General features: G+C 33.0%; 1 protein-coding gene across 1 annotated transcript in view; it reads right to left on the bottom strand.

Annotated features, from left to right (window-relative positions):
* Nucleotides 1-850: 850 nt before the first annotated feature.
* The window catches only part of LOC143054486 (uncharacterized), a 108,579-nt gene continuing 89,506 nt past the window's right edge, over nucleotides 851-19,923 (bottom strand). The window contains exon 12 of the mRNA XM_076227510.1: nucleotides 851-1,248. Within this exon, the coding sequence (XP_076083625.1) occupies nucleotides 1,217-1,248 (32 nt within the window). The 3' untranslated portion in view covers nucleotides 851-1,216. The remainder of the gene's footprint in view (nucleotides 1,249-19,923) is intronic.

Raw genomic sequence — 19,923 nt, 5'->3', positions numbered from 1 at the left:
AACAATATATTGTGTATTCGTCTGCAAACAATAAGGAAAAATATTTAGAACCTGTCCAGTGTTATGTATATGTATGGTCATATGTGTTTTGTGGTCAAGTCGTGGAAGTTGTATCCCTTTGTATGATGATGCATATTTGTGATGTAATCTGTCTCTTTGGAATAAACGTGCCATGGCAATAGATGTGTTTTTGTTGCTCTTAAGCAAGTACAACTTAAGCGACATGGGGAGGTAAGTATAATTATGTTCTCCATGTACGTAATACCAGGTAAATGGTAAAAGCGGTTCAATTGATTACCATTCTATCAAAGTATCTCTAAAGTATGTGTTATCATGAATACACCCTTTCAAAAGGTTAAAACACACACATTGCAATAGATTTATCCCTTCATGGTTTTTTGCTTTGTATCCTTCTGATATAACAATGGACCAACTATTAAATATTTCAAGCAAAACCTGGAAATATTAAAAATATATATATTTCCTAATACATATCTTTTTTTTAATTTTTATTTCATGAATGAAACAAGATGGTAGGTATATGTCAACGAAACAGCAATTCAATTATAAAAAAAATAGAAAAACATCTGATGGTCAAAATAGTTTTCTGGGATAAACAAATAACAAGAAAATATGCTAGTCATCAACTCATGCCTAGGTTAAAAAGATGTGAATGTGTTAAAGGAAATCTAACATCTACACCTAATTCTCTCTAGGACAAAAAAATAAAATAATTCATATATCTTTCTCATTAAAAAACATAGTCATATATAGAGGACATTGTCCTAAATGCTTTATGTTGTCTCATGCTTCTCACTGTACTATACAAATTATTAGAACTATATATATGTTTATAAACAGATATTCATTTTAATGTACATAATACAATTAATATGGTATTTAGCAATATCAACATTAAAGTTTTTGCCGTATGTAATTACATTTGAAAAATAAGAATTTATACAATCCAGTATTGATTCAATCTTTAACTTTAGTCCCATTATTTCCATGTGGTCCACCTTTTTCATCTTTCTCATTTCTTTCTAAAGTTTTATGACTATATAGTTTCATTCTAACTTTATAATGCTTCATCAACAGAATAACGTCTTAATTATAGATGATTGTCTTCTATCCAGGTTTGGTCTTCTGCAAATCTGTTGCCATGGTAGTACAATGTATGTATATTTCCCATGACGTGTATAAATAACTGTTTGATTTAGTGTTCAATTTCAACTTCAATCGTCATTCCTGAAATGAAATAAAATAAATCAGAACTGATTCAATACAAGAAAACAATATGTTACTGATTGATCGATTGTGTTACTTAACGTCCAGTAACAATTATTTAATGCATGTTAATGGGGCTTCGATGGTCCAGTGGTCTAAATAGTAGAACTAGTAATCATGCCAAAGGTCGTGGGTTTCTCCATACACTCCGGCTTCCTCCACCAATTAAACCTGACCGCCATGAAATAGTACACTGGTACAATCATGCTGAAAGTGGTGTTAAATACCAATCCACAAATCACTTTATTAATACATGTTTAAGACGAGAACAAATTAACAAGAAGTTCAATCATAGATTTATATGCGCGTTATATTTCTAAATGCGAAAATAAATTGCTTGTGAAAATAAATCGCTCGCGAAAATATGTTGGTTTACAGTAAGCAAGAAATTTATACATTTCCCTTAATTGAAAAGACACAAAGTTTTAAGTACTCACAGTAACTGACAGCTTAAGTTAAAAGCCATAAAAACTAATGCATGTAATAAAAAACAGGTTTATGATCACTCAACCCTACCCTAACTTTAGACAGTTGTTTAACAGCTCAACATATATATATATATATATAAAGAACAAACTGCCTCAAATTGAAAGATTGATAAATGCACAAAATCAACTATTATAAGAACTATAGACAAAAGCATTCACAAGTAAGAAAGGAAATATATTTAAGATGTTAATAAACATGACAAAATAAACTTTTATTGCTGTTTCACTCTCCATTTATAACATTTTATTTGTTTATTTAGTGTATTTATAGGTGATCAGACATCTTGGTTTTCATGATCAATAGTTCATTACTGAAGAGGAAACTTAAAGTTGAAATTTATCTACATAGTGCGCAATTGGATTAATTTGAACTGGAATGTGTGCTTTCCTGCAAAAAAAATTAGGAAATTTCATCATAATCACATGATAATGGCCATACACAAAATGGAGTTCTATCATAGATACACAAAAACACTATTGTATAAAAGCAACAACATATTATATTTATTAGTCGAAAGAAAGGAGAAATGCAGAAAAAATATTATTTTGTTGTTGAAAAAAGGAACACTAGTTTTATCCACACATTTACATCGCGCCCATATATCAAATATTCGGAAGAAGGTCATTGAAGAACAATTTGCAAAAATGTTTTCTCTTAGAATTGAATGAAAATGTTTAGTGAATGGAATAATGTATTCACTGAATTCTTATGTAGGGGATTGAATAACTGTACACAAGCTGAAACGGAAGAAAATTTCAATTTAAAATAACAGGAAAAGTGTTAATTTTATTATTTAATCTGCAAATATAACATGTATAAACAAAATATTTAGAACACCACAAATGGTATGACATTCAAATTGGTTGCTTATTAATTAATGTATTGCATTGAAACAATTACAAAGAAAACAGAATCCTTTGCTACAAATTTTTTTTATAAATCAAAGTTAAAGTTATATAAAAAGTATGAACAATACCTAGACCTAAACAGTCAGACTGTATTACTTTTCAATGTCATTAAAATGTTGAGTCAAACGTTTATTAAAGTTTTAAATATCATTTGTATCAAATCTTATTAAGAGAGGAACAAAAGGTATATAGTCAATATGTTCCGCAACGGATATTTCCGGAGTAACGAAGGACTTAAATATCGAAATACGCGTAAACATTGAGAAATAACTATTTTGAATAATGGAATGGACTGTTGCAACCCGTCAGCTTCTTATTAATGAAAAAAAATATACACCAAATTAAAGCTTATGGATAGAGGAATAAACTGAGTATAATCGGTATGTGCCACAATGACCATTACAGTGGTTACAGAGGGAATAAATGCCAAAATACGCGTGAAAATTAAGATATAGCCAATTTTGAATAATGGAATGGATATTTTGAATAATGAAATGGACTACCAGGACCCTTTAGCCCCTAATTACAGATATATATTATACCTCAATCGTAAGCTTATCAAAAGAGGAACAAAATGTATATAGTCAATACGTTCCGCAACGCATATTGCAGGAGTAACGAAGGATCTAAACGTCGAAATATGTGTGAACATTAAGAAATAGCTCATTTTGAATAATAGAATGGACTGCTGCAATCTGTTAGCTCCTAATTAAGGAAAAAATACACCACATCAGAGTTTATTGATAGAGAAATAAACTGACTATAAAGAATATGAGCTGCAATGACCATTACAGCGGTTACGGAGGGCACTAATGCCAAAATACGCGTGAAAATTAATTAAGAAATAGCCACTTTTGAATAATGAAATCGATATTTTGAATAATGGAATGGACTGTTGTGACCCCCTTATCCTCTAATTACAGATATACCTTATACCTCATATGAAAGCTTATTAAAAGAGGAACAGTAGTATGATTATGAGAGTTCTACCTTCACCACCATTTTGAGGTTAGGGTCGAGGGAAAACGTGTCTTTGTGGAAGAAAGAAACACACACACACACAAAAATAAAAAAATGCACAGATTAAATAAACACAATGGATTTTAAGATTACAAATATGTTTGATAAGAGATAGAATACGGCGCAAGAGGTAAAAATTCTGAAAAAATCGAGAACAGCGCTGCAAGGATGAGGAAATTCTCAAACTGAGAGAAGTAGGGCAGGACTCACCCTGGATTTTCAAAGACATTAAAGATGTGGACACGAAGTAAAGGTCTGAAAAATTATAACCTTGTGATGGAAAGGGGAAACTATTCGCACATGGGGATGTGAGAGATTAAACAAGCAGCTGACTACCGTCTTAGCAAAGAGAGACACCGATGGAGCTGTGCAAATTGTAAGCTATGGGATCAAAAAATCCAGATGTACCGGGTACGTTTCACGACTTTCTTATTTTTAATAAGGATTGAAGGATCGGAAGTGTTAGGATATATATGTTTTGTAGGCCCGAAAACTGGGTCTAAAAACCAGTGAATTGGGGATGCTGGTTTTGGTGACCTAAGGGAGCTATCATTTGATTTTTATGGGGGGGGGGCTAGGATGAAAAATTTTGTCCTGCATTTTTTTTTAGTTGTAATCTCTGTCCTGCATTTTTATTTTTCCATCTATTCTGTCCTGCCTTTTTTTTTTTAGTTTATCCTGACTTTTTTTACCTAAATTGTCATCCTGACTTTTTTTTTTGCATGTGTCTCATCCTGCCTTTTTTTTTAATCAAAATTCCTGTCCTGCCTATTTTTTTTTAAATTTCATCCTAGCCCCCCCCCCCATTAAAAATCAAATGGTAGCTCCCTAAAGTAATTTTTTTTAATTGGTAGGATAAAGACATGGACCCTATAGTGAATATGGAAAGATCAGTTGATTGAGAGTTGATAGAAACGAAGAAAAAACCTTAAATTTCATCGTCGTCCCAAACCCCACGCGATAAAGGAGATTATCACCCAGGCAAAACAACTTGGGTTGAAAAGTGTTAGCAGGCTGTCGATAGATCGACTGTTAAAGAAGGTGCAGGAAAAGATTTGGGAAGATAGGAAATATACCATACCCGTGAGACACAGTTTCGGCTTTGCAGACGATTACAACATAATTGTGTATGAATTCAAGCTCGAACTGTCATTCCTGCTGCCGTCAACGACTTGGCAAAAATCAACCTGGGAACGTGGCGAAAAACTACCGGAATAAGATCTCTTGGTTTGTTCTTCACGTCCTTCCTTCCATCCGATGAAAAAAAATGCGGTTTTACAAGACCATTCAGAGCAAGTAAGATCGATTGTGGTTTCCAAATACGACAGTGTGATTCTACAAGTGTTACCCAAACCTTACAGTTCTACTTTGTTTGTCTGCCACGAGCGGTCCGGAGAAACCGAGGTACATCATCGTAGCCTTCCAGACCGGTAAAAGTACGATCGGACAAAAAATGCAGCTGTGTTCGACCACTGCCAGTTGCGAATTATCTACGTCACTCTCAACGCAGAACGCTGTACGGCGGAAGACTTTAATGCCAGTTTCACACAAACCAAGATCGCCAGAGTGTACAAGAATGTCGTAGGGTTCTGAAAAAAATACTTCAACATTGACCGTCTTATCAGCAACTGCAACATTAACCCCTCCGATTTCGTCGATTTGTACCCACTGTTTGTCATTGATGTGAATCACCAGTCCGAGCGGTTGAAAGAACAGACCGTTGACACTAGATCCTGATCGAGTTCGAGCAGGAAGTACCTGTCAACACCGAGGCATTTGTACTTGTGATTTCCGACAGAATCCTGCAGTTTGAATCCGATGGTCAGAAGATGAACGTCGTGTACAAAAAGTAAAAAAATTAAACAAAGTTCACCTACAAGTAACTTCTCTTTGCCAGCCGCCCTGCTGAAGTCTATGCAATCGTGTTGAAGGTAATTTAACAACTGAGAAATATGACCGTATCGAAGAGTGGAAGCAAAAATATGTGACAATGGTGTACCATAAATAAATAAATGGTTGCAGCAAATTGCTAATAGCACCTACCAAAGTAGACTTCAACGTTGTCAATAGCATCAACACCGTCTTGGGATTCAAATGGCAGATTTTCAAGTTCGGTATGATCACAACGGCTATACAGAAGGGGAGCACATTGAAAATATAATCAGAATCAACAGCAGTCTGGTGAATAGTGATATATCAACCATGGAATTTATGTAAATGGTACACAGCAGTCTTCCATCTACAACTTTTTTCCCCGCAGACGGTCCTGGTATGGAAATCATTCAAACCCCCAAGAACCTAGTATACTTGCCAGTGATCTTGCGAACCAGCAATCGCATTCAAACATATCTCAACGACCAATACGGAAGGCACATCGATCTCAGAGGTGAACATCTCACCATCCGTTTTCGTCTTCGAGAGGTATGAATAAATGACTTATCACGGACATGGTTTGAACTTGACAAAAGGTCAACATAATAAACAACAACGGGCTGCCAAGAAAGGTTGTCCACTCTCCATTCGTTTGTCTCATGCAAACCTAGCTCACCTCTCGGCAGGTTCAAAAGATTACCAAGCTTCTCCAAAAAAGGTACAGGTGGTATGAATCGCAAGCTGAGTACCACCCAAATAAAGGTAAACATGCAAAAAGTAGGTAGATTCCTACCCATGTTGGCAGGGCTGGCAATGAGGGCACTCCCCATGATAGCAAAAGACTAATTTCTTCCAGCCTTGGGTGTTGTAGCCTTTAGCGGTTCGGGTGGTGTAGCCGTCAATAAGGCCTTAAGGTCTGGATTGTGCCTGAAACGTGGTGGATGCGTTTGCACAGTGAATCCCCGTGGCAACGGTCTCTATCTCAAATCCTCAAACACCCGGATTACCTATGGGTATGGACTCGAAGCCTGGTCAGCAATTCCACGACGGAGCCGGTCTGGGACCTTATTCACAAAGCATCCATAAAGTTACCGCATCTGAAATATTTACGGAACCTTCGTGAATAAGGTTCTTAGTGTAATATTTGGATGCTAACAGCCCCTTCAAAAAAAATTCCCCTCCTCGGTATGCTCCTAGGAAATAAATGAACGATTTAGATTCTGGGTACCGGCAGATAATAGTCGAGCGTGTGTAGAATCAACTCGATGCAGAAATTTGAAGGTATCAAACTACCTTGAACGCCTATACACGTCTGGACAAAGTTGTATCTGTAGCACTGGGTGCTTGCTCGGTGGGTAGTTTGGTGTTAACCATCAGTACCCTGGGTTCAACTTTGACTGGTACAGGTGTTATAGCCACCCTTCCTCTGGGGTTTCTATCTTGCTTGAATGCTACCACCGTAATGGATCTCACACTAATTTCTAGGCATGTAATTAAAAAGAAAAAGAAACGCCACGATACCTTACGATTGGCCCAGTCCAAAAGGTCCTTGGTTGAGCAATGTGTCAGCTCTGCTTTAGCTGATGACGAACAGATCGCTGATGTCGAGTTTGGGAAAGTCGTCACCTGCCTCAAAAACTACTACGACCATAACACTAGTAACCCGAATTTAACTTGAACGGACAAAAACGTGTTAACGCTATTTAAATGAGATTGATCGTTATTTGATAAAGATTGACAAAAATTAAAAATTATATTTAATTCATATCAATTCATATCAATTCATTTTAACGCCAGTCAAATAGATTTCTCTGCGGTGAATCAATTGAAATCAAGTTGCTGGTTAGTTGCGTTAAACTAATAGGCCACGCCCCCGTTAAACTATTTCAAACATGCATTAATTCGGTTTAAACATGGATGAGACCCGAGCTTTTTACAGGTAAATCACCCAAGCAAAACGACCTCGATGTATCTATCGTTTTTTGTTTCAAACTTTAAATGCGTATAGTCTTATTAAAGTCACATGCTTCACAATTTAAAACGTTGAAACGAATGAATAATACACGTATCATGTTCATATGTAAGGAATTAAAATAAAAACATTAAAATATATATGCACACGCGGTTTAAAAATGCAAAACTTGTGAATCTGTTGAAAAAAAAATAGTTAAATATATAACATGATGGTTTTCTATATTGTACTCGTATTCAAATGTAGACACGGAAAACTATGTACACAAAAATTATTTATTGTGTACATAATTTAAATCGATGTATTTCATATTTTCGGCATTGACTGTAAAAAGTGCTTAAGTCCTTTATGAGTAAAATACAGAATTAAAAATAACTCTACCTTTTTTATATTTCTTTATTTTAGAGGTAAGCTTCTGGCCAAGTGTCACTGATTCTGTCGCAAATCATTTACTTCAATAACCAATCAATTGTATTCTGAAAGAAGTTGATTTGTTTTCTGTACGAATACATGAAATATTTCTCACTGAACGTTATGTTTGCAATCGATGTTCAAATACAAATCTACAGTATCTATATGAAAGAGACTTAATAATATTTTTTTTAATTATTATTCTACACATGCATATTTGAAGGATCGAAATAATCAGTTCTACAAATGGGTGTTATTTTTAAAGACTTGAAACTTTACAATTATCAAGTGAATCCATGAAATTTTTATCGACGCACCAAACTTTCATCGTGCATAGCTCATTTTCCGATTTAACGATCTTCTTACTTGTTCATTACATTCTAAAATTAAAATCCTTCACAAATTGCAAAAACTTGTATTCTCCGGCTAAACTGCGCAAAAGATAAATCTTGCTTTGTTTGTGTATACACAATGTTTTGAAGGCCGATATCCAGTTTGGCTAACAAACAATTAATTTGCACCACAAGTTAATTACGCGAATTCTTTTTTTGCACAACTTTATCATAAAAACTGCAACATTCATTAGCGCCAATAAAACAATCATTTAATTGCGCAAATATTATAGACTTCTTTTCAAATGTTTCTTCTTAGTGCACTGAGGAGGTCCTTTTAGGTATTTTCATGTAGGTACAGAAATCGCAAACTGAAAGGGCCTCCTTAGTGCACTTAGACTGACAAAAAAAGTGCACTATTGACCTGATGGAAAGATAGAATTGACACAAAAAAAACATAGCATACGGAAGGAGAAGTACATAATTTTGAATTTTAGTAATTATAAAGTTATTCAACAGTTGAAGTAGGTATTCTAATGTTACATGTACGTGTAAATAGGTTAATAGTTTCGAGATAAATATGACACAATTAATAAAATTGAGAATGGAAATGGGGAATGTGTCAAGTTTCATTTATTGGCGCAATACATATAATAAAAATAAGAGATGAGCGCGATTCAAAACTTTACAATATGACAAGTTACACCTAACCGTTTTGACAAATCAGTAAATTCTTCGCCCGGGGATATACACCTGCCAGTAATCTACCTTCAGTAACACCACAATACCCAGCCGTGTCATTTCCGTATATTGTACATGTAGATAGCAAGTGTGATACATGTATATACACCAGAAATACCCATTCAAGTGATTTTTAATTTCAGAAGAACTCCATATCGGGTACATAAACATAAAATTACAATAATATGAAAAAATATATTAATAAGTTCAAATGTTGTTTTGGTAAATGCACCTAGGTATGTATTTGTAAACTTATGTTAATTCGTTATTTCATGTCTCTTTCTTTTTTTTTTTGCTTCAATTAATTTTTTGTATCTTATAGACTTATTCGTAAATCGAAAAAACTCACAAATCTGAATAGAATCATATTGCAATGAACATGTTGAATGATTTCTCTAACTCAAAACTAGTTATAGATGTACATGTAGATGCCTCTGAAATTATATTTTTCTCGTTGGGTTGCTTGTTCATTAATTGACGTTTACGATATATTCTAATGTTCAGTATTTGTGAAAACCGCTCATTTATCAATTTTACAAGAAATATTATAATACTTGTAAGTCATGAACATTGAAGTTTAACTTTCTATCATTTTGTCGTATACGCACAAACATACAATAAAATGAAACACTTTAAATCGGTTTAAATTATGCAATGCATTTTGAAAATATAGTTTTGAAAAACCGGATATTTTTGATTCGTACTTTTTCTATCCCTTTTCTTAAAAAATTAGGACACGTGTCACTGGTTAATATAGAATACAATTAACGGTACCAATTTTCTTGTACTAGATGCGCATTTCGAAAATACATGTCTCTTCAGTGATGCTCGAGGCCAAAATATATGAAATCAAAAGCAAATTTAATATAAAAGACGAAGAGCTATAATCCAAAAGGTCCAAAAGTATAGCCAAATTCGTGAAAGGAATACTAGTGAACCATGAATAATCCCAAACAACAAATTTGTGATTCAATTTGGTTTGTCACACTTGCTTATATTATCAATATTATGTATTGTTTTCGGCTGAGACGACTACATGTATAAACTTTATAGTAGCCTCAGTTTTCGGCAATATTGAAACAAATTGGATATCCTTTGCATTGCTTCTTAAGTTATTTTAATATATAAACTGAGCCAAAAAAGTTTAGCAACAAAATTGTGAAATTTTGTTTTATTACAAAATCATAAAATTTAAACATATAATTTTAATAACACAAAAATGGAATTATGATATGTCAGAAGCAACATGAATGTTTATCACTCACATTAATTAGGATTTTCTTTGTATGGAGCGCGGGAGGGTCAAAATGCTTAAATGAGTATAGTGTTTCTCAAAATCAATTTCTCAGCCATGCTCTTAGTGCACCAATGAAGGATTGACAGGAACACCAGCAACTTCCCTTAGTCAATGCAGTACTTTTTTAGCCGAAAAAAACTTGTCACGTGTTGACGTAAAGCGAAGGAAGCGCTCCTCCCTTGACGATAGCTTTTTCTTGTCTACGAGATATCGACCTATCCTATGCAGTTGTAATTTGTCGATATCTGTTTGTTAGTCTCTGAACTGTTGCCTAGTTCACATTAAATCGAGCCATGATGTCAACAACCCTCATTCCGGCATCAACCGTTTCAAGACCTTTCTGACTGTCATTTTCGGGGTGGCCTGGTTGACGTCCCAAGCAAATTTTTCAACGGTGTTTGTGTTTTTCTTACCAATGGTGTGTTTCTGAACGTTAGTGAAAAAGAATTTTTTAATATCGTTTTAAAATAACAGGTACAGAAGGTAAAACATCATTGACACGTGCAAAGCTGAAATGGCGCGAAATCAATCAGCAGGAAAAAAGTACGACTGTTACAGGTAAAACTAAGGATTATATCAATGATGTTTAAATATTTTTTTCCAAAAACAACAAAAAAAAAAATTATAAAAAAAAAGTGTTGCTAAACCTTTTTGGCTCAGTATATATACGGAAAAACAAGGTGGATATTTAATCATCGGCTCTCGTGAAGTTTTCTTGTAGGTTAAAAGAAGGGGACAGTATACCTCTAAGTAATAAAACTTTAAGATTTGTATTCTTTAAATTGTATAACGTCTTAGTCTGGCTTTCTCTTCAATTTTTAGATTATATTCAGAATCACGTTTTTATGCCAGATCTTTTATCATTTGTTAAATCAAAGACATGTAGTAGATGTATTTTTTTTTAGACCAAAAAAACTATCATACGGTATTCCACATGTACGGTGAATTAAATTATTGACAGGCATACCACATCTTCTTATATTCATTCGTTATTTGATGAAGATCTTCAACAAGCCTTAAAGGGATAATTCGCGATTTTTCACTTTAAATAAATGATTTTGAAAATGAACTTATTGATAACTATACACTTTTTAATTCTAAATAATTATGTTTATCCAGAGACATATAATTGTATTATATGTCTCTGGAACAAGCATGTGCATACAATAATGCATGTATGTATACGCATGAGTTTCTCGCTAATTTAGGCCTTCCTCTTTTGTCTGCTCTATAGTCGGGTTTTTGTCTCTTTTACACATTCCTCATTTTCATTCTCAATTTTTGTAATATACGACGGTATATTGTTCCTGTATCAAATACCATGTACATGTACATATATGAGGCTATGAAAGTAAGTTTACAGAAATAAAGATGATAGTGGAATAAGCACTTTAAATTACAGAATAAAGAGATGAAAATATAAAGAATAGATTAAATGATTCATGATTGCTTAACGCCCAGTTACAAATATTACACTCTACCCCTCCATCTTTTTGTCCATCCTATTTAAAATGATTCTTATAGGAGGGTCTGAATTGGGGGGGGGGGCTGTTTTTCTGTAAACATTTAATTTTCACCCCTTTTTTTTTCTTCAAAAAATAAGTCTATTCTTTAAAAGTAATTTTTTACGCATTATTCTCTAATTTTTCCCCAGTTTTCTTTAATTTAAAAAAAAAAAGTAAAAATCATTCTTTTAAATGAATGAGAACGGTGATTTCCAAACAACAGCAAGGCTTTCATTTGTTACTCAACAATGACGTGTTGGTGTGTATTGTTCTGCATGATTTAAGTGCTAGTTCTATGAAGTAACAAGTCCAAGTTTTCATCAGTTCTTTCCAGTGATTTTGACTACACATAAGAAGATGCCAATGAGACAACTCTTCGAAGAGACCAAATGACACAGAAATTAACAACTATAGGTCACTGTACGGCATGCAACAATGAGCTAAAGCCAACTGCATAGTCAGATATAAACAGGGGCGGATTCAGGCTTTTTGAAAGAGGGGCTGTAGTTTTGTAACGAGGGGAGCGAGGCGAAATTTTTTTTTTTGCCCCTTTTTAGGACTTAAAACATAAAATAAGTGAAATATGCACTTTTTAAACGGTTCCTGGCGTGGGGCATGCATATTTTGTAGTTGCTGGTAAGGTGTAAGGGTTGGACATTTTAGATGCTGCATCTCCCTATTAATTCACGAAGTCTAGTCTGATTAATCATTTAAAAAAAAAGTCCAAGCAAAAGGGGAGGTGTACGCCCTCTACGCCCCCTCTGGATCCGCCACTGAATTTAAAGCCCGAGTAGAAGTATCGGAAACCAGTTCATATTGACTGAATCCTATAGTCTGTTACCACGAAACCAAAAAAGGTTTACCAAGTTTGTTTTCACTTTTATCATATTTTTACAATGATAACTTTGATAATTTTCTTTAAATTTTAAGAAGAGAAAATTCTGTTACCAGATAATGTTTAGCATTTTCTTTTATTAATCATTCAATAAAATTCAGGTATCTTTTAGCGTTTTCTTTTATTGATCATTCAATGTTCATTATATTTTTAGACCACGCATTTCTCTAATCTTTATTTTTTATGCCCATTATTCTCTAATCTTCATTTTTCAAGGGCATTATTCTCTAATCATTGAACCCCATCCAAACCCTCTTTTTTTTATTATGTTGTACATGTACTGTTATACCACTGATCGAGACTAGGGTGAGGATAGGGAGCCCGCTAACAATTTTAACCTCGCCACATTATTTATGTATGCGCCTGTCCCAAGTCAGGAGCCTGCAATTCAGTAGTTGTCGTTTGTTTATGTTTTACATATTTATTTTTCATTCATTTTTTTTGTTATATAAATAAGGCGGTTCGTTTTCTTGTTTGAATTGTTTTTACATTGTCATATCAGGGCCTTTTATAGCTGACCATGCGGTATGGGCATTACTCATTGTTGAAGGCCGTACGGTGATCTATATTTGTTAATGTCTCTGACATTTTGGTCTCTTGTGGACTGTTGTCTAATTGGAAATCATACCACATCTTCTTTTTTATATTCCTGTCCTTTTAAAATGCCCATTATAGACATATAATAATACATTAGGCTTAACATTTCAATTTATTAATATCAAATAGCGAAAAAATTATATATTTATTCAATAACGACAATGTTGCTGCAATAGATGCCAAAAACATCAACAATATTTTATTGAAAAGAAACGGCATTTTATTTCACTTGTTCTTAAATAAAAAGATGTTTCATTTCATTTGTTATATACGGACACTGTAAATTTTGAATGTAAATGAGTAAAAATTTGTTTATATCTATATATTGTGTCTTATACGCGTCTCATTTATCTTTTTAAAGATTGATGCACACAATGCAAATGTTTAAATGTTTTGTTTAGTTCTGTGATTCTGGGCATCTTATCAGTAATCTCTCTATTGAAGATGTTGAAATATATGTATTATAATTATTCGCTTATTAGGCAAATTCATATTCTACAAAGATATTTTCAATCATTTTAGTTTTGATAAATACCATTACAAATAACTTATTTTGTCTAGTTTCCTGTGTGAGGATATTTGATTGATAAAATTCAATAAACAATTTAAGGTTGTCGGGTAAATGTGGATTACGGATTAAGATGTTAGATGTCAAACTTGAATTAACAAACTAAGGTGAATTTAACCCGAATATGTAGTTTCTCTTCAACAGTGTTTTAATTCCAATTTCCTTATTTTCATTTAAACTAAATTAATTAGAATGAAAGAAAGATTCGAAACTAAAGATAGTCACAATTAAAAATATGTATTTTGAAAAAAAGACAAAAACCGCCAGATCATATCTGATTTAAATCCAGGGTCCGTATATGCATCTTCTGACTTCAGACTCAGACTTCTCTTGAACTGAATCTTAATGTGCGTATTGTTATGCGTTTACTTTTCTACATTGGCTAGAGGTATAGGGGGAGGTTGAGATCATAAACATGTTTGCGCCTGTTCCAAGTCAGGAGTCTCTGGCCTTTGTTAGTCTTGTATTATTTTAATTTTGGTTTCTTGTGTACAATTTGGAAATTAGTATGGCGTTCATTATTACTGGACTATATATATATATATATAGTATATATTTGTTAAGGAGCCAACTGAAGGACGCCTCCGGGTGCGGGAATTTCTCGCTACATTGAAGACCTGTTGGTGACCTTCTGCTCAGTGTTGTTTTTTTTCTTTGGTCGGGTTGTTGTCTCTTTGACACATTCCTCATTTTCCATTCTCAATTTTACAATGGTACGTAAATTAAGATTTTATTCGAAAAGACGGATTTTTCTACATGTTCTACATGTACCAAAAAAAATGTACAACTATTGAATATTGTAAATGTTTAATGATGATACATGTCCAGATCTAGATCGAACTGCTTTGCTTCGTCGAAAGTACGAATATAGAAAAATCACAGATTTATATTATAACTAGAAAGTCCTCGAACAGTTGAAGAAATCATCAGAATTTGTTTATTGTAAGTTATTTTGTACATGTATAACTATAATGCGAACCCGAAGTTGTGAAATCGCAGCTAAGCGTACTTTGGAAAAGCGACGGTTCTATGAAAACCTATTGTCAAGTTCAAGTTCTGTTTCGACATCATTGTAATATTATGTCACTGAACGTTAGAATTCAATCCTTTATTTCGTCTTCGTCTTCGTCAAATAGTGCTGTTGGTTTCTTTTTATTATTATTACATACTAGTATACATGAATACACCACAAGTTATTCCTATGTAATCTCATTTAGATAATTAGTAGTTTAAACATATTTTATTGTTCTAAACAAATGGATTAGAAATTTAGTGCATGCAAAGTAAATTTTAAAGATGACAATGATTGCAGTATCTGTGTGAATCTACTTCTCAATCACGCTTCATAAAGATATTACAGAATATTCAAGATTTACAACTTTTCGTGAATATGATTGCCAATGGAATAAACCATGCAGCAGATTTCAAAATAACCATATTAATTTGTGTCTGAATTATAACAACTGAAACTGTAATTCTGCTGTAGTGCACCTTTAGAACTTGTATTTCAGATAATTTGACCACGTGACAAGAAATTATACAATAAACATTGGTCACGCACGATAGGTTCTGATGTAAGACACGTACCGTTACAATACCCAGTTTACACGCATCAGCGCACACAGGTTTCTCGAATGGGGCAGTTGATTGGAGGAAAGTTACCAAAAACCACGCCTACCTTTACCTATTATCCAATCAAACGCCTTTGACATAAACATAAATAATACATGAGTAATATTACAGAGATTTTGAAAAAAGTTGAGACTCTAAATTCTAACTTAAAATTATAAATTTATGCTCGTAATGCATTTTCGCAATTTACAATAAATGTTATACATACTTTCACCTATCTAGTGAGGAAAAAATAGAAATTAAAAAAAAATTGCAATTTACAACTATTTCGAATTATAGTGCACAGCAAGGACGTATATTTGTTTTCCGTCCTTGTGCACAGTTTGTGATAAATGGGTGTCAAAATGTATTAAACAGAAACCCAAAGACCAGTTTCAAGAAGAATTCTTTGCTTTTATGCAGAATCCCATAAAACATAATGCTGTCATATTTTCAAAAAGAATTATCAATTAGAAAACTCCTTTTTACATTTCTAAATTCATATATTACGCAGATATAGATGTGGTAGTTGCCGATTGAGTCCAGAAGGTGTCAGGATTTACACAGAAAAGACAGAATATGTCGTCTCTGTGACACAAACAACATTGATGATGAGAACCATTACATTATGAATTGTAGAACATATAAACTATAGAAAAAGAAGGAAATGTTTAAGGAACTACTGTTAGTCAAACCCTTATATCTTTAAAGCTGATCAACAGTTAAACTCATCAAATATTGTAATATTAGAAAAACTATGTAAAAGTTATAAATGTGAAAGTCAGTCCTCCAAGCTAATTTAATTGTATCGTTTACACATGCATGTACTAATTTTACCTTATAGTTATGTGTATGTATGTTCTTGATAACTAGTAATTGAAGTTTTATGAGAAATAAAGTATTCGTATTCCTTTAAACATGTAAACCATAAATTGCAGTACACGAAGACAGCCTACGGGTAAAGTACAAGTGAATATATCACAAAAAGATTATATTTAATCCTCATCCGTACGCGTCCTTGTAAATGCCGAAAACTCTGGATTTTCTTTGAAAATTACCTGAGAGGTTATAAAAGATCTAGAAAAGACCAAAAATGAATTGAAATAAAAGATTTTTGTGTAGACGAGTTACAACATTGCATAAGCATGATTAGGAAATTTGAACAAAAAAAGTTCGTGCTCATCTTTGTAGTGGCGAAAAACACGCATATCGAGTTACGTAGACGAAAAAGAATAATTACATTCATAATAATTATGATGTAAATTCACGAAATTAAAAGGTTATAATTAGAAAACAATCTAAAACACGATTCGTCATTCCCCATGAATAATTATAGATTAAAACAAAATTATAATTTTAATTCTGAAATTCAAAAGGCATGTTTCTGATACGTGACAGATGATAATGTGTTGTTTTGTTTGTCTTTAATTGGCATGCTCTTATTAGTTTTCTTGTTGCATAGCTGTTTTACAACTTGGTAAACCTGTCCTATCCTCTGGTTAGATGCAGCATGTTCTGCTTCTTTTGCAAGGTCTTCTGTATACTTTCTTTTGTCACTTCGTGTTGCTTTCTTCACCTTCTTATTGAATTCTGAGTATTCCTTCCTCAGCTTATCTTTTATTCTTTCTGAATAAGTCTGACAGAGTTTGTTGTTTATTTCTTTTCTTTCATCAATCAATGTCCATGTTCCTTGTGTAATCCATTCTTTGTGTATTTGTCTTTTATAGCCAAGAACTTTTTCACTGGTTTCGTTGTATATTTTTTCTACTTTCAGCAATGTGTTGTTTATAGATGCTGGTTCTTATTTTTCTTCTATTGTGTCTTCTAGGACCTGAAATCTGCAGGTTAAATTCTTGTTTTACTTTGGTGTCTTGTAATTTATTTATATCAAATTTTCTTTTAATGGTTGTTGGTTAAGACATCTTTTTAAGTTTCAACCTTATATTGGCTGTTACTAGAAAGTGATCACTTGCAATGTCAGCTCCTCTCCTTACTCTGACATCTTGTAAGGATCTTTTCCATTTTCCATTGATCATAATGTGGTCTATTTGATTTTTGTCTCTTCCATTTGGCGAGCTCCAAGTTAGCTTGTGAATGTCTTTGTGTGGGAAGATGGTTCCACCAATTACTAAGTGGTTAATTCCACAAAAGTCAACCAGAAGTTCTCCATTTTCATTCATTTGCCCACATCCATATTTACCCATTACTCTTTCATTCCTGTATTATCGTTGCCAACCTTTGCATTTAAATCACCCATTACAATTGTAAAATCATGTGTTGGTATTTTTCTTATCTCAGCTTGCAAGGTGTTATCACTAGTAACCCGAATTTAACTTGAACGGACAAAAACGTGTTAACGCTATTTAAATGAGATTGATCGTTTATTGATAAAGATTGACAAAAATTAAAAATTATATTTAATTCATATCAATTCATATCAATTCATTTTAACGCCAGTCAAATAGATTTCTCTGCGGTGAATCAATTGAAATCAAGTTGCTGGTAAGTTGCGTTAAAGTAATAGGCCACGCCCCCGTTAAACTATTTCAAACATGCATTAATTCGTTTTAAACATGGATGAGACCCGAGCTTTTTACAGGTAAATCACCCAAGCAAAACGACCTCGATGTATCTATCGTTTTTTGTTTCAAACTTTAAATGCGTAGTCTTATTAAGTCACATGCTCCACAATTTAATTAAACGAACGTATAATACACGTGACATTTTCATATATAAGGCATTTAAATAAAAACATTAAAATATATATGCACGCGTGGTTTAAAAATGTCAAACTAGGGAATCTGTTGAAAATAAAATAGTTAGATGGATAACATAAATTTAATTTGCTCAAATGCACTAGATCTTTATCGCACATATATATGTGCGTTTCAAAAATTACTGAATGCTATGAAACCTCATGGCATGTAAGTAACATGTGGTCCTTTGCAACTATTTACGAAACTTTATGTATTCCTGTATATTTACCGTTTCTCTTTTCTCTTTTTATGTTTACTATATTGTACTCGTAAATTAAATGTAGACATGGAAACTACACAGCAATTATTTATTGTATACATAATTTAAATCGATGTATCTTATATTTCCGGTAAGCAACAAATATTCATTATCTTGCCGTATATTGATATACGGAAAAGCTTGTAATGAAAAACAAGGTTTTGATGAATTGAATAATAAAATTGATGAAGACAATGTTGACGTATGTTGAATATGATAAACAGAAAGTCATACCCAAAATTATAAATGAAGTAGCAGCCCACTGAACTTTTAAAACTGTGTTAAATTGTAATACCGGTCACTGGCCAAATCGGGCGTTAATTGTGGAAGAGAAGCAAATATCAAACAAAAATATTGTTCTTACGATTCTGTAAAAAGATTATTGTGTTGTCATGCATCCTGACGTACTTGTCATAAATGAACATATATATATGAGATAAATTTTAGTCTGCGATAACGATGGGTAAGTTGATTTAAGTTTAACGACCTAGACTTACTATTTATCGGCATACTCTCACGTTTTTTAATGTTTTAAAAGAAAACATATATTTACGTTTTGGGCATTAAATATAAGTCTACTTACCTAATTGAAATGAACATAAACATTGTTAAAAAAAAAATGGAAAAGAAACATTCTGCATTGTTGTTTTCATATAATTTTATTTCCTATATATTTGAGCGGAAATTTCTAAGTTAAAACTGATTGTAGTATAGATAAAATATTTCATCTAGGTGCTCTCGTTGAAGTTCGCGTTACATATTAAAATGAATTTCATTGGTCGGAACGTTTGCAAACTTTCAATTCAATACACAATATAGAGTCCAGTTCGGCAATAAAAAATCAAATTAAGACTCTACTTTGTCCGATTAAACAAACAGAATTTAGAAAAATAACACTTTTACGATTCTTTCAACCACGACCAAAATATCTATCTTTTTCTCCACTGAAAATCATTACTATTGATATTAGAACAAGTCAAAAGTTGCCGGAGCCGGTTGATTTATGATGCATACGAAACTTTAATAATTAATTATACGGTTTGTATTTTTCAAAATAACTACTATATCCGATAAAAATCGAAAAATAAATTATCGGTTAAAACTACCGATTTTTCTATGAGACAAACATTATCCTTATATGAGTCAAATTTGCAATGTAGATTCATAAAGGACAAACCATATCCTCATGTTTTTTTTATGCAACACTAGTAAGCATAGTTCGTCTGTTCTCGCTTTAAACCAAGCCATCATAAATACACCAGAGATGACTAAAATGAAAGTCTTTTCGCTCTTTGAGATTTTTTGGTAGGTATTTAGCTTCAATTCGACCATTAATTACCGTAAATTTTCGATTTTTGCAAAATTACGAAAAATATGTTATAATCCTTGACCTTCCCGAAGCT

Source organism: Mytilus galloprovincialis, chromosome 12 (genome assembly GCF_965363235.1).
Source record: "Mytilus galloprovincialis chromosome 12, xbMytGall1.hap1.1, whole genome shotgun sequence".
In the NCBI taxonomy this organism is placed as follows: Eukaryota; Metazoa; Mollusca; class Bivalvia; order Mytilida; family Mytilidae; genus Mytilus; species Mytilus galloprovincialis.
This window is presented reverse-complemented; position numbering and strand designations above follow the sequence as displayed.